This window comes from Crocodylus porosus, unplaced genomic scaffold, assembly GCF_001723895.1.
Source record: "Crocodylus porosus isolate Cpor-Errol unplaced genomic scaffold, CroPor_comp1, whole genome shotgun sequence".
Taxonomy (NCBI): domain Eukaryota; kingdom Metazoa; phylum Chordata; order Crocodylia; family Crocodylidae; genus Crocodylus; species Crocodylus porosus.
The window spans coordinates 2,013,576-2,027,954 of NW_017728946.1; the positions used below are offsets into that span (position 1 = coordinate 2,013,576).

Genomic DNA, 14,379 nt, shown 5'->3' on the forward strand with positions numbered 1-14,379 from the left:
CAAATTTCGCTGCAATTCTGCTCCCAGTTCCACGCCGCCACAAGGCACAGCCCTGGCTGAACGCCCTGGCTCCACCCAAGCACTGGGAAAAGCTGGGGCTGTAGCGCCGCAGGCTGGGACCGGAACCACAGCAAGATTTGGGGTGGTTGCAGCTTCCTCCCAGTGCTGCCCGAGCCCATTTCGAGCTCAGCTCCTGGTAAGAAGAGCCCTGTGCAGTGCCAGCTCCACCCTGCAGCTGCAGCCCGCTCCAAGCCACACACATCTGGGGGTATACACCCTTGCCTTCCCAGGGTACAAGCAGCAGCAGGAGCTGCCCCCACCCCATGACACATGCCTCCATCCCACATTCCCCCCCAATGCCTGTCCCTGCCCCATCCCTCACTGCGGGGGGCATTGATCTGTCCCCACACCCCTTCCCTCCCCCCTCCTCTTCTACCACACCAGACTTACCACCTGGGAGGCAGCTGTATTGGATATCGGCTCCATATTGGCCGATATGCCTCTTTAAATATCACTACTGACCCCCAAAAATCTCTATCGGTGCACCCCTAGTATCAAGATCTCTGAGATTAAAGGTCAAGGGATACAAACTATGGTAAGAGCTACAGATTTTCACATCACCTTGTTATGAATTACGCTCTTAAAGCCACGTGCAGTTCACTCTAGGCTGGGGCAATGATCACGCAGAGCAAGTATTCAAAGTCAAATACAGAATCTTTATTTGCTCGAGCGAGGTGCCTCTACAGAGAGGGACCTCGCTTATTAGTTATACTACTTTTTTATACTTTCTAAAAGCCAAAGCGTAAGTTCATGATTAGCGTGTGCTCGTAAAAATACCCAATCATCTATTAACTAAATCACTATTCTATCCAATCAAGCGGCACTGTGGGTGCGAACACTGAAGTTTAACTCTCGTGAATTACATGCTCCCTATATTTTGTCTTAAGATGTTTCTTTATCTAACAAAAACAAATTATGCTCGACTTTCAAGGTTCTCCTGTTGACGAGACTCCCCTGCTGACTGGATTCAGCTAGTTTCATATCTTATTAGTAACCCTCACACAGTACCCCTTTTCCCTCCCCGCCATCTTGTAAGTGCTGTGTCTGCTTTTATGAAATGGAGGCGAAAGGAAAAAGAAATGGCCTCACTTTTAGCATTACAAAACCTTGCTTTAACCCTACAAGATTCATATACAACAACCTTCAGTTTGCAGGTAAAAAGGAGCATAGTGGATTGGAAGGAACATATTTGTTAGAAGCATCGTTTTCAAAGAGAAGATTCTTTTCTACGTTTATGTTGCTTAATGTTTGTCAAAGTTCACTAGGGTGCAATGGGGGAAGACTAATCAATTTAGTAAATATCACATTCCTGCAATCACTGCAGGACAAATTTACATCCAAACAGAAAAAAAGTGCTTGGGTTGTTTAAATAACCTTTTTACAACCTCACCAGGTTACCTTGAGATTTCAGGAAAAAGAAATGGAGCTCTGCAGATGCCCAAACTGTGGCAGTTTTCCATTTTCCAGTCAGCCCCACTACTTTCAAAACATGAATATTAAGTTGCCTGTCTCCATTTAAATTCTACTGTACCTTCTTCTCCCAAATGTTGAACCTTTCCCTATCTCCCAAACCAGGGAGAAGCCACATCCAAAAGCCCTGACAGTTGTGGCAGGAAGCCACCTTTGTTTCTCCCCAAAATCTCTGCTCTGTGACAATTTGATTAGGATGGGCCCAGCAGAGGAGACACACCCTTACCCTATCTCTTTAGGTAACCTGAGCTGGCTACATTCCTAAGGGAGGGGGGAAACCTGCTCCCTCTGCCTACATGACTGGTATCAGCTACTTGGGTGAGTGGCTCCTGCCTGGTGGGCTAGAGTCTGCCCGGCAACTAGTGATGTATTTCAAATTGGTTGGCCGACAGCCAACAGGTGCTGGCCTCCATGGGACCAGGTGAATGAGGTCACAGGGGCTATATAAGTTAAGACTGCCCAGGAGGAGGAGGCAGCAGCCATGCGGGGGACTCAGACTTAGAGAGGAGCTTTTTCATCTGAAACCAGCTCTCTCCCCCATAACTCATGAGCTGGGAATGTCCTGCCTCCATAGGGAATCTCCAACAGCCTCTGGATGATGCTTGTGAGTAAGCTACTTGAGATCTGGTTAGATATATAGCTGGCAGTAACTCAGATGCGTGATCAAAAGGCTACCTCAGCCAGACTGTTTTGCTCTATGGGATGTCTATGAGATTGCTCTCTCATACCCTATTTTCACCCTACCCCTGTAATCAATGAAGTTCTCCTTTGTGATTGGTGCAGGAGACTTATTGAGGGGTGGGTCTAAATTATGCCTAAGAGGCCTCTTAGGTCTGCAGACTAAGGGAGACTTTCCTTTTTGGCCCCCGACTTGGGGAAGTGCCCCAAGTGCCTGTACTGGGTCAACTACCTGTAGGACTATTAGGCCTGTGTTTCCCCAAGGACACAGGGCTGAGAGAGTCCCTTCTCGGGGTGGTGGCAGCTTTCATTACCCCCAGGCTAGTAAGTGTGCCCCAGGAAGGGGGTCAGCCAGATGTGAGGCGCCCTTAGGGAGGCACTCGCAGCCTGGAAAGTCGTCGACCGCAGTGAGGTGGGTGGCTCAACACAGGAGTGTCCCCTACTGGCCCGCCACAAGTTGTATTGTAATTTGTTGGGTTTTGCTATTGCGTTTACATTGCAGCTAGGACTTCAGTTGCCAGAGGAGATGGCTGTGAGAAGAAAATTGGCCACTTGTGACATAGTACCTCTGCATGCTGTTTACTGGGTAAAAGGGCATTCCTCCATTAACTCTAAACATTCAAGCTACCAGATGAACCTTCATCAGAGATAAGACTTCCTTAAGACATTTCATTGTTGAAAGAACATCAGCACCATGGAGGACCTGCAGGAGGAAGGAGCAAAAGAAAAGGCAATGCTCACTACAGCTAAAGGAAAAGTTCAAAAAGGGGCAGCCACCATTGGTTCTTTGCTCAGGAATATATATATGAGGAACAAAGCTCCTGACTTAACACAGCTCTGAAGCACTGTCAGGAAGAGACAGCTAATCATAGCTCTAAAGCAGGGGTAGGCAACATTTTTTGACCAGAGTGCCAAAAAAACCCCACAATGTCTACCTTGGAAGGTGCCAGAATGCTGACATGCCAGAGCCCAGAGCAGCTGTTTGCAGCCTCCCAGCTACAGCCGGCCCAAGGAGCCCAGTCTGCTTGCAGCCTCCCAGCCACCTGCTGGGAGCAGCCTGGGCTCCACAGCTGGCAGCAGCTACTTAAGAGCCCAGGCTGGCAGTGGTGTGCCAAGAAAAATGGCTTTGCATGCCGGGGGTTGCTGACCCCTGCTCTAAAGCACTGCCTGTTCCACCCATTTCTTCTCATTCTAATTGTACTTTCTATAACTGACCCCAATAAGTTAGGTGTCTGAAACCCTGTGCTCAGAATCATGGTGTAACTTGAAGGGTGAACCAAGCACAATGTACTGCCATAGTATCAGAATCAAAGAGTTCACCCACACCTGAAGGGCATTAAAGAATGGAGATTCTCTTAGGAGTGACATCATTTTCTGCCCTAACAGCATGAATCCCAATGTCATTATGTAGGGAATTGTTCTGCACAGCCTACAACTTTGTGTGAGGTTAACTCTATGCATCCTACCAAGTTGCTAACTACACTTTCAACATGTAAACTTTTTCCATGTTGGGTTGAAACTTCTCATGGGCACTGGCACAGGGCTGACAAAAGCAGACAGTTTATTTCATTGCTATACCATGAGACTGTAAGGGTGGTATAACAGGTTACTTTTAAACCATCATTATGGCACTTAAAACAAGGTGTTAACCTGTGCTAACTACCCTCAAAACCAGGGGTGGGCAATTATTTGGGCCAGAGGGCCACACAGAGTTTTGGCGAGCTGTTGTGGGCTGGGTCAGCACCTGCCCCCTCTCCCCCCAAAAACAACTCACTAAAACTTTCTAGGTGGCTGCACTCTGCACTCAGCTAGGCGGCTGGGATGGGGTCATGGGTGGGCAGGGAGAAGCATCCAGGAGCGGGATGGGCAGGTGAGCCTGGGAACACAGGGCAGGATGGCAGGGTAGTGACAGTGTGGGCCCAGAGCCCGGACCAGAGCTGCAATCTGCTACCCACACATCGCTGTGACGGTTACCAGTTCCGTGGGCAGGGGCATGAGATGATTGGGTCATAGCTCTGCCCCAGTCCCACAATCCCAGTGAGGCAGATGGGTCGGGGTGCCTGGGCACTAGGGTTAGTTCCGACAGCAGTAGCCACTGGAAAGAGCAGCCATTGCTGGGGTGCCAGGAAGCAAGTCTGGCCACTGTTCTGTCCCAGACTTGCTCCACACCCAGTAGTGGGGGTACCAGCTGTATGCGCCTTAGCCTAGGCTGCACCCTGCACCTGGGCCAGGCAGGACCAAGGGACCTTCTGTGTGCCAGATCCAGCCCATAAGCCATACTTTTCCCACCCCTGCTCTAAACATTCTAAAAAGTTATGCCAGCTCAAGTGATGCTTATCTCTGATCTGTTTTACACAGACTGGGCCATGGTACTATTAGTTTGCTCCAAGGAGATAAAAAGATCTACTTCCATTCCTTCAGCATCCCTGGATGCACCATTCCCAGACCTTCCCACTGCTTTGCTCTGTGGGCAAACTTTCAACCCTCTTAAATTCAGTTTCTCTGTGGGGTGGTGCTGGCCCCAAGCCAACACTCCTTGCCACTCTCAAAGATGCAATTCCAGCACACCCTGACCACTCTGAGCATGCACATGCAGCTTACCAGTTTGCTGCTTGCTCTAGCACTCCATTGGTTCAAGGAGAATAGTTAAAAGTCAACTAACTGCTAATGAGCATAGGCTTTTAGTGCTTAGACTGCAGCAAGCCCACTGGGTTTCAGTTTGCCCTGATGTGACATGCATATAGGGAGTCTACTGGGTTTCAGCTCTGCCCTGGTGTGGCATGCAGTGAGCTTCCCAGGTCTCCGCTCTGCCCTAGCATGACATACATGAAGCAATCTTGGTTGGTCTCAGCTGTCCCAGTGTGCCACAGTTGGGTTGCAGCTCTGTCCTAGTGTCAGTATTAACCCAACTTCCCCCAACCCAATCAAATTGAGTGAAACACATGCAAGATTTTGGTCATTTATTTATTTATTTATTTTTTACTCCTTTATCCTTACAGGGCAGTTGGAGAGATGTGGTTGGCGAGTGAACCCCATGCAGGGAAGGAGCTAGTGCTGAGCACGGGGAAAAGTGGCCCCTTCCCCACACCATGGCTAGCACCCCACGCTGCAGCCACTCACAGCCACTGTGGGGCTGCCTGTGCCTGCTCAGGACAGCCCCATGCAGGCTGTGAGCAGCTGCAGCAAGGAGTGCCAGCCACAGGGCAGGGGAGGGGCTGCTTTTCCCTGCACTCAGCACCAGCTCCTTCCCTGCTGGCGAGCAGGGGGTCAGGGCTGCATGCTGTCCACCACCTGTACCATGGGCCTGGGGGGGGGAACTGGGAGTGAGTGGGTGTGGGAGTCAGTGGGAGCACTGGGCCAGCACCGGTGGGGCCCAGAGCAGGGCAGCAGGAGTACAGGGTCCCAGCCGGCAGGGGCTCTGTGATGCTGAGGCAGCTCCCCCCCTCTCCCTGCTAGTGCAGCCTGCACTCCACTCTGGGCCCCACCAGTGCTGGCCCTGGGACACTGGTCTTAAGACATTAGGACATTGGTCCCAAGATGGTGACCAGGGGGTGGGGAACCTGTCAAGGGGCAGGGCTACCCACATGGCAGCTTGCTAGAACTGGGTAAGCAGCCTTCCACCCAAAACAATCGCCCGCCTCTGAACTAAGTCAACAGAAAGAATTTGTTATCCAGAATGTATTTTATCATTCGAGGATGGACTTGCTAGAGATTTCTCACAGCCCATGGTTCTTGCTGGCTACACAGAGATAGTTAGCTATGGTCCTTGAGTCTGAGTTAAGGAGCAGCAAATGTTACCTTATCATTCAAGAGAGGTTTGACCTCTGTCAGCTGAACATCCTGAAGTTCATCCATGGCAACAGATATGGAGCCACGTAATCTTCAAAGTAACAAACCAGTGACACTGAAACAGAAGATATGATAAAAATGACATTTTAAAATGTGCTTCCCCAAGAAAATGATAGTTGATTAAGTTCACAGCAGAACTTCCTGGATACTTTCAAACTAAAACCTAAGAGTGCCTATACACATGCTCCAATGTGCTGCAGTATCTCATATACTCAGCATCCCACATTTCAAAATAGCAGCAGGGGTGCTTTAACTAAAGCTCATCAAAAGAACTTTAGTTAAAGCATTCTCCACCATCATTCTGAAATGCGGGACACTAACTGCACGAGACGCTGCAGTGTTTTAATTACAGAATCTCCCTAGAGCTGCTCTAATTAAAATGTACCTCCACCCCCATCCCAGAGCGCATGTATAGGTACCTTAAGCGCCTGAAACCTCCTGCTGTGTTCTCAGTGTTACAAGGTATGCTAGCAGTGAGGGGAGCCAAGTTTGTGTTTGGCTGAATCTCAGTGTGGTCCCACACTGTAAAGATACCTCATTACTAAGAATGCACAACACTCTGGCCTCTCCCATAACAGAGACTGTGTTGCAATGAATTCTCACTTAAAGGATCTGAGGGTAGAGTTCTAATGCTGGTGGCTTCCTTTTTATGCAATACCACAGAATTTAACTTAACAGGGGTTCACGTCCCCAAGCATTTTGTATGGATGAGCTCATTTAAAGATATGGCATTTTGGGACCATCCAGCTCGACACAATGCAATTTAGATATAACATAAAGAAAGGAACAAGACAGTATAAAGAAGGGAACAGTTAAGCTGTTGCTCAACTGGGATCAAATCCCAGCAAGTTCTGAAAAAAAAAAGAACAACTTGAATGGTGTTCAGCATGGTGCTGCCACTACTGGCCAAGGCAATGTCAAGAGAGAGCAGACTAAGTAACTTCAAGCTCCTCAAGGCAGAAACCATTTTTTAATTTTGTTTGCAGAAGCCCAGAAAAACGGGATCCAGGTCTATAATTTGAGTTTCTTACGCACTACCCATAATATGAACAACTCACAAAATAGGTGACTGACAATACAATGGCCAACAAAAACAGATGGTGACAAGTGCAAAGTAACAATACATGAAGGGAAATTAATTACTTGTTAGGCTTTCCTGTGTTCTCCAGCTATAGCTACTCAATATAACCTTGAAAACGTTACTACTGTAACCACCAGGTTCAATAAATGCAGGCAGACAGACAATGAACAAAAAGAACTGACAATAAACTGTACTGTGGAGCAGTAAGCAACCTCAGCAGCCCATGAGTATGGTCTCCAACTCATTCACTTACACAGCAGTGGCAGCAGTCCCCTGACACGAAGATGACAGTCTTCCAGTTAAAAAGGAAGTCATTGGTGAATCTAGAGATAACGAAAGAGGCCAAATTGAGATCCGCATGCTCAACTGCAGATGTGGCAAACAGTTGTGAGAGGAAAGAGTGGATCCTGGTGACATCAGGTTACAGCTCTTTCCCTTTGTCTCTCTCATCTATCTGCCTCCATAACGAGGCAAGTTTACTCAAAATGACTAATGCCTTGTCACATGTCAGTCATAGTGCCACTGGGGACAACTTAGTTCTTGAGTCTCACAAGTATTGATGTTAATATCTTCCCCATGAAAAACCCTGGTAATTGATTACATTTACAGAACAGCTTCCTGGATGCACTTGAACCGAAACCCAAGAACCTAGCTCTTAGTCTAGCCTAGCCTTGACATGCCTGCAGTGAGCATTGCCAAGTTTGTTAGGTGATATTATCAACAATATTAACTAAATGCTTAACTCCAGACACCATTTCCCAAAAACACACTGCAGGAGTAGAAGCCAGGGACTTTTTTTTCTTTTTTATGTCACCACACCAGTTAAAAATTTCTCCCCTTCCCTTCCTTGCTCAGAGGCACATCCTCTACATTCTCCTCCCCTCCCCTGCCCACCACTGTTGTTGTCCTCATTGACCCAGAGGGAGGCTCCACACCTGCTCCTGCCTGCTCCAGTGACAGTCCCAGGCAGGTTTCCCTACTGCATCTATCTCCGAGGCTGGCAGGGAACACAGAGAAACTAGGCAGAGAGGGGGAACCCACCTACCACTATCCTGGGGTTAAGGCATTTTTGTTCCAAAAATGCAGAATCAAATTCTGATGATGAATGAAGGTTACAGGCACTAAATGAGTTTTGAGATGACAGCAGCAGCCTCAAAACTATACATCAGGTGACAAGTAGTCCTGTAAAAGTCACCTTATTAACATACGTTTACTACACTGCAGCCAGCAACCAGTTTATTCGTATATATGAAAATGTCACTGGAGCACATCTCCTAGGAGAAAGGTAATTTCTTTCCCCAGCCAAAGTTTTCATTTCCAAAATTTAACTTTGTACATAAGAGCAAACAAGGCCACTCATCCAGGCTTACCAGCCTATGGCTGACCACCCAGACCTAACCCTCTTCCCACTCCCTCTCACCAGAGTGTCTGGTCAGGGTCAGCTGACCCTTTACACCCCACATATAAGCCCCCTGCACAGGAACAGAAAGAGTCTGAGCAGCGGAGTTCAATCTGACCCAAGGCTGCTTTGCTGTTCTCTCCAGCTTGCTCTCTGCTTCCACTCTCTACTTGATCTCATGGCTTTTCAACCTGGCTTGCTCTCAGACTCCATTCCCTGCTTGACCTCCTGGCTTCCTAACCCAGCTTGTCCCTGGATTCTGCTCACCCTTCTTAACCATTGTTGACAACTCAATCCCCAAGAGACTCCAGACCTGGTCACGAACATCCTGACGTGACAAGTATGACTATTAGAAAGTTAAATGAGTTAACTTGGTACATCTATTTTCAAGGTTTCCACTTCATGAAATGCACAGAAGGAATCCTTGCCATTAACTAGGGGTGTGCCAATAAAGATTATTAAGCAACCCTATCAGCCAATGCCAATCCAGTAGCCAGTTTACTTTAAAATGCAAGGTATTAAATCTTTTTTTTTTTTTTTGGCAGGCTCCACCAGCCTCCTGTAGTCACACGTATCAGCATCCCAGTGCTTAAAAATTGTGGCAGGAGTGCTTGAAGCACCTCTGCCGCCATTTTTAAGTGCGGGGAATGCTTTTAAGCAGAGCAGAGCCGAGTGGAGTGAGGGTGGATGAGGGCTGCCCGCTGTGGGCTAGGGGTTCTCTGCTCTGCCACCTTTGCCCTGGGAGCCCCATGCCAGCTGAACACCCCTTTCTGGCAGCGGGCAGCACAACTTGCTGCCCCCCCTGCTGCTCCCAGGAGACACATGGTCTGCGTGGGGCTCCCAAGGGAAGAGGCAGGAGAGCAGAGAGCCCCAAGCCCACAGCAGGTATACTGCATCCACCCCGTGCACAAAACTTGGGGCGAACATGCCCTCCCCAAGGGGTATGCACAGTGGCAAGGAGCTGCTGCCCTTCCCCTACCTCCTAGACGAGCCACCCATGGCTCCAACCTGCTACCTGCCCTCAGCTCCAGGTCCCATTCACCACCCTGACTAGGCAGCACCCCCAGCCCCAGCACCCCACCCCACCCCACTTCCCTTCCATAGCCACATGCACATGGCACCTCCTGCATCTCACTCCCAGCAACCTCAAGCAGGACTCCTTGCAGGCTAGAATGCTGCCCACCTGAAAGAGGAAACCTGCAGTTTCCTGAGAGAACCCAGGCATCCAGGGGCCCTGACCCCATGGGGAAGAGGAAATCCAGGTGGTCCAGGATCCTGGCCAGAAGGCATAATTATTGGTAAGTATTATTCGCTATAACAACCTAAATAAGCCAATAGCTGATAACGTCATCCCCCTCCCCCTTTAAAAAAAAAAAATCGGTGCTGATCCAATAGGCAGCCAATATATTGGAGCACCTCCACCATTAACCCTCAAAATCCTCCCCTTAATATACTATAGATATTATGTGCAATATGATGTGCAGAAATGTGATATGATTCATGACCACTAAACTTTTTTTCCCCCAAAATCTTCTGCTACAAGGGCTAAAACCATGTCCGATTCCAGTGGTCAACAAAAGATGATTTTAGTTCAAATTTAGCTTTATCTTGTTATTACAGTCTACATCCTCATTAAACTTATATAGTCATTATAAAAGGAAGATTTTTAAACACCTCTTGTGGATCCTCACTGCTTTCCACACACAGTAGTTTCATATACCTGCCCAACTTTGTGTCCTTGTTTTTAGCAGACATATTTCTTTAATAAGGTTCTGCAAAGTATCTTTCTAGAACATGCAGAAATAGACTAAGTTGAAATATGGCTAGGTATAACAGGCTTCCTTCAATCCTCACTAGAGGCAAAGGGTTCTGGTACCCTGAAAGGAGAAACCACATGGGCTGGAGGCCAAGCCCTGGAGAACAGTATAAAGGAAGGGCCCCCGCAACACAAGAGGCAGACAGGCTCTGCCTGGAGAGAGCGAGCCATAGGAACTGACTGGGGTAAGCCTGGGGAAAACCGAGGGAGGCCTAATAAGGTGCAGGAAAGGCCAGGTTGCTGCTGGGCCTGTTCAGGAAGATTGAAGCTTCAAGAGAAAGAAACTGGCCTGAAGAAGAAAGAACCCAGAGGCCTTACCAGATGGAAGCAGGCCCAGGCTAAGAATCCAACATACCATGCTGTCCAGCAAAGCCATAAGCCCTGTCCTTCTCTCCTACATGGAGTAAAATCAAGACATGGCAGGTGAAAGAACCAGCGACATCTGGAGAAAAAAAGTCTGGCTAGGGTGGAGCAGGGAATGGAGGCCACACTGTACCTGGAATAGAGAGAGGGTGTGAGCTATTACACTGGGCCAGTAATGCCCAACCTTCTGGCCCTGCAGGTCAGATAAGTGGCATGGGGTTGGTCTACAGGTGCAATCTAGTATGCCACCCCAACCCTGTGCACTGGATCTGATCACACACTGGTACAACCCTATGTACAGCTTGATCCCCCACACCCAGATCTAACCATGAAGCAGCTCCATGTGCTCGTTTGACTGTATGCTGGCATAACCTGCTGTACAGGGCCATATTATCCAGCCAATGGCGTTCCCTACGGGTCTGGAAATTTAGCAGCAGGGGAGTGATGGCTAGAGAATGATATTTAGACATTTGCTTTTAGAAGCTGGCAAATGATGGTCCAGGCAAACAGCAAGGGTTAACTGGTTTCTAAAGTTTGTTTGTGGTAAAGTTTCATGTCTTCACATTTTAGCATCTAAGAGTCCAAAGTCAGCATACAGGCAGGCACATACATCCTGGGAAATTAAAACATGCAGCAGCAAAAACAACGACAATGTTCCCTGAAAACCCTTAACAAGACAAGAACATGCAAAAATAAGCATTAGGTCACAATGTCTAGCTGTAACGTGGCAAACAATCCCTGTTTTTGGTGAAATAACTAAATTAGGAGACTGGGAACGACCAAATTATGGTACTGGCAAACAAGCAAATTAAACTGCGTACACACGATGTGTTTAAAGAAACAAAGGGTTAGGCTAACAGGGCAGAACATGGGCAGTATGACAACCACAGGAAAACTAATCAACAGTACCCAGAAATGAAGAGTGATCAGGAGAAAAAGAATAGAAAAGGAGGGCTTCATAGATGTTAGGGGCTGGAAGGGACCTCATGAGATCATCAGGTCCAGCCCCCCTTTGCTTGGGCAGGAAAAACTGCTGGAGTCATGTAACTTGAGCAAGGTGAGTGTCCAGATGCATTTTAAAGATTTCCAGAATAGGTGATTGTACCACCTCTGGGGAAGTCTGTTCCAAACCCTGGACACTTGGACTGTAAAGAAGTTTTTCCTTATGTCTAATTTAAAGTGATCCTCTAGTAATTTATGACCGTTATTTCTAGTCTTCCTCTGGGGTGCCCTGCTGAACAGATGCTCCCCCAGGTCCTGATGTGCATGCCTCATATACTTATAGGCTGCCACCAAGTCCCCTTTAAGTCTTCTCTTCTCCAGGCTGAACAGTCCCATGTCTTTCAGCCTCTCCTCGTATGGCCTGCTCTCCAGACCTCTAATTAAATGCATAGCCCTCCTTTGGACTCTCTCAAGCTTCTCCACATCCTTCTTGAAGTGCAGCGCCCAGAACCAGACACAGTACTCCAGCTGCGGCCCCACCAGAGCAGAGCAGAGCAGAGCAGAGCAGAGCAGAAGACTGCATCCCAAGCAAGACTAAGGATGTCACCAGTAGATGCATGTCAGTGTCTTGTCTGCTTTGCTGGCTACGGCATCGCATTGATGACTCATGTTCATTTTCTGGTCTATCACACTGCCCCCCCCCCACCCCCAGGGCTCTTTCAGATGTGGTGCTAGCAAGTGTAGCACCACCAAGCCTGTGTGTTGTGGATAATTTTTTTCCCCAAATGGAGCACATTACATTTCTCGGTGTTAAATGTCATCAGATTTTGATCCACCTACCTTACAAGCCTTTCCGGGTCAGCCTGTATCCTCAGCCTATCCTACAGCATGACCGCACTTCCCTATAATTTGGTGTCATCCACAAACTTTGCCAGTACGCTTTTAACACTCAAATCCAAATCATTGATATGTTGAAAAGCACTGGTCCAAGTACTGAAACCCAAGGCACGCCACTGGTCACCATGTGCCACGTTGACTCAGTTCCATCTACTAATACTCTCTGGGTCCTGCCTCAGAGCCAGTTTTATAGCCACCAGACCATTAAGTTGCTGAGGCTGCAGTTCCCCAACTTTACCATAAGGACATTATGGGAGACCAAGTCCAAGGCCTTTCTGAAATCCAAGTATATGACATCGTGAGCAGGTTGCGATTGCTAATTCTGTCATCCTCTGTACTCGCCTGCCACAACTTAGATTGAAAGATAACAAGAGGGATTCAGTGACATTGCCCTGCACAGAGTTAGTAAAGTCACCCAGATAGTGATTTCTCACACTTTAGCTTTATTGCGCAGCAGGAGATTTGGTGAACAGCAAGAGCCTTGCTAGTTACTTCACTAGCAAGGGAAACCCAGGCTGCCGATAAGGGAACCAGTGCCAGATGCCTCAAAGATGCATTATAATCACTACAGTCCTAGTTGCTAATTGCCTCATTAGTGCGGCACATTCTCCACATCTGCAGCTTATGCCTTGTGCTGGAAGTGGCCCCAGCTGCTCCCTCACTGTCTGTGCCGCCATGCTCAAGGCTGCTGTTTTATCCCACCGAGTAGGGGCGTAGTCTAGTTCTTCTAGCCACCTCCAGCTTCGGGGACCTCTACTTTTCTCCTGGCTTCCCACCAAGCCACTTCAAAGAGCCACGGCTCTTCTCTGGACTCAATGGAGATGCTGCTGTTTCCAGGTAAGTACCTAGTCCTGTTGCTGATCCTCCACCATCCAGAGTCCTGTGGTCCTGGTGTGCTGCAGTCATGAGTCCAGCTCCTTGCACTCTTCTCTTCTGAGTCTTGGTTGCCTCATGCAAGTCTTCTGGTGCCCGAAGACAAAATGCCTATGCCCCACCACCAAATTTATCCTGGCCATGCTGGGCTAATCACTCAGCCTTCAACCCGGTGTGTGATTCTTACCTTCTGTTTGACCTGACTCAGTAACAGGGCTCCCACCTAAGACATAGAAGACAATATTTCTACCCTATTCAGCACTGCTTAGGCCTTGCCTAGAGCAGGGGTGACCAACCTGTAGCAGGACTGCCACAAGAGGCATGGGTAGCCTTGTTTGGCACAACTGATTGTGGAGAGGATACAAATGGCAGAGTAGCAGATTAGGGAAGGGAACAGAAAGTAGAATAGCAGATCAAGCAAGGAATGAGGCAGGAAATCAATCTGCTCTGCTTTCTTTCAGGCATCCCAGAGAACAGATAAGAAAGCAAGCAGAAGGGGATTACATAGTCACTTGGGGGCAGTGTGGGGCTTATTTGTGGCACTCCTGCCAAAAGGTAGGCTCCTACTGGCCTAGAACAGGGATGTTTAACCCCGGGCCTGCATACTAGATCCAGCCCATAGCACCATATCATCCAGTCAACAGGGCTTCCCTTCAAGTCCAGAGCAGGGGGTTGGACCTGATGATGTCCCTTCTGACCCTACTTCTATGAATCTGTGAAACTGGTACTGCTTCCCTGATGCCAAATTTCCATACCTATAGGAAGCCCTGTGCCCTGAATTTTGGATTGGGTACCTGATCCTAGCACAGGGCCAGGTGGGGGCAGCACTGCCCCCCAGGATGCAATTCTGACATGTGAGGGCAGCACTGAGCCCCAGGGCTCAAATCTGGTTGGGGCTAAGGAGAGGCTGAGGGACCTGAATCTCTTCAGTCTCTGCAAGAGGAGACTGGG

General features: G+C 48.4%; 1 protein-coding gene across 3 annotated transcripts in view; it reads right to left on the minus strand.

The window, feature by feature from the left end:
• Positions 1-14,379, minus strand: part of NDRG3 (NDRG family member 3) — an 80,741-nt gene that overhangs the window by 45,270 nt on the left and 21,092 nt on the right. For all 3 annotated transcript variants that reach the window (XM_019550731.1, XM_019550730.1, XM_019550732.1), the window contains exon 2: positions 6,007-6,112. In XM_019550731.1, coding sequence (XP_019406276.1) covers positions 6,007-6,063 — 57 coding nt within the window. In that variant the 5' untranslated portion in view covers positions 6,064-6,112. The remainder of the gene's footprint in view (positions 1-6,006; positions 6,113-14,379) is intronic.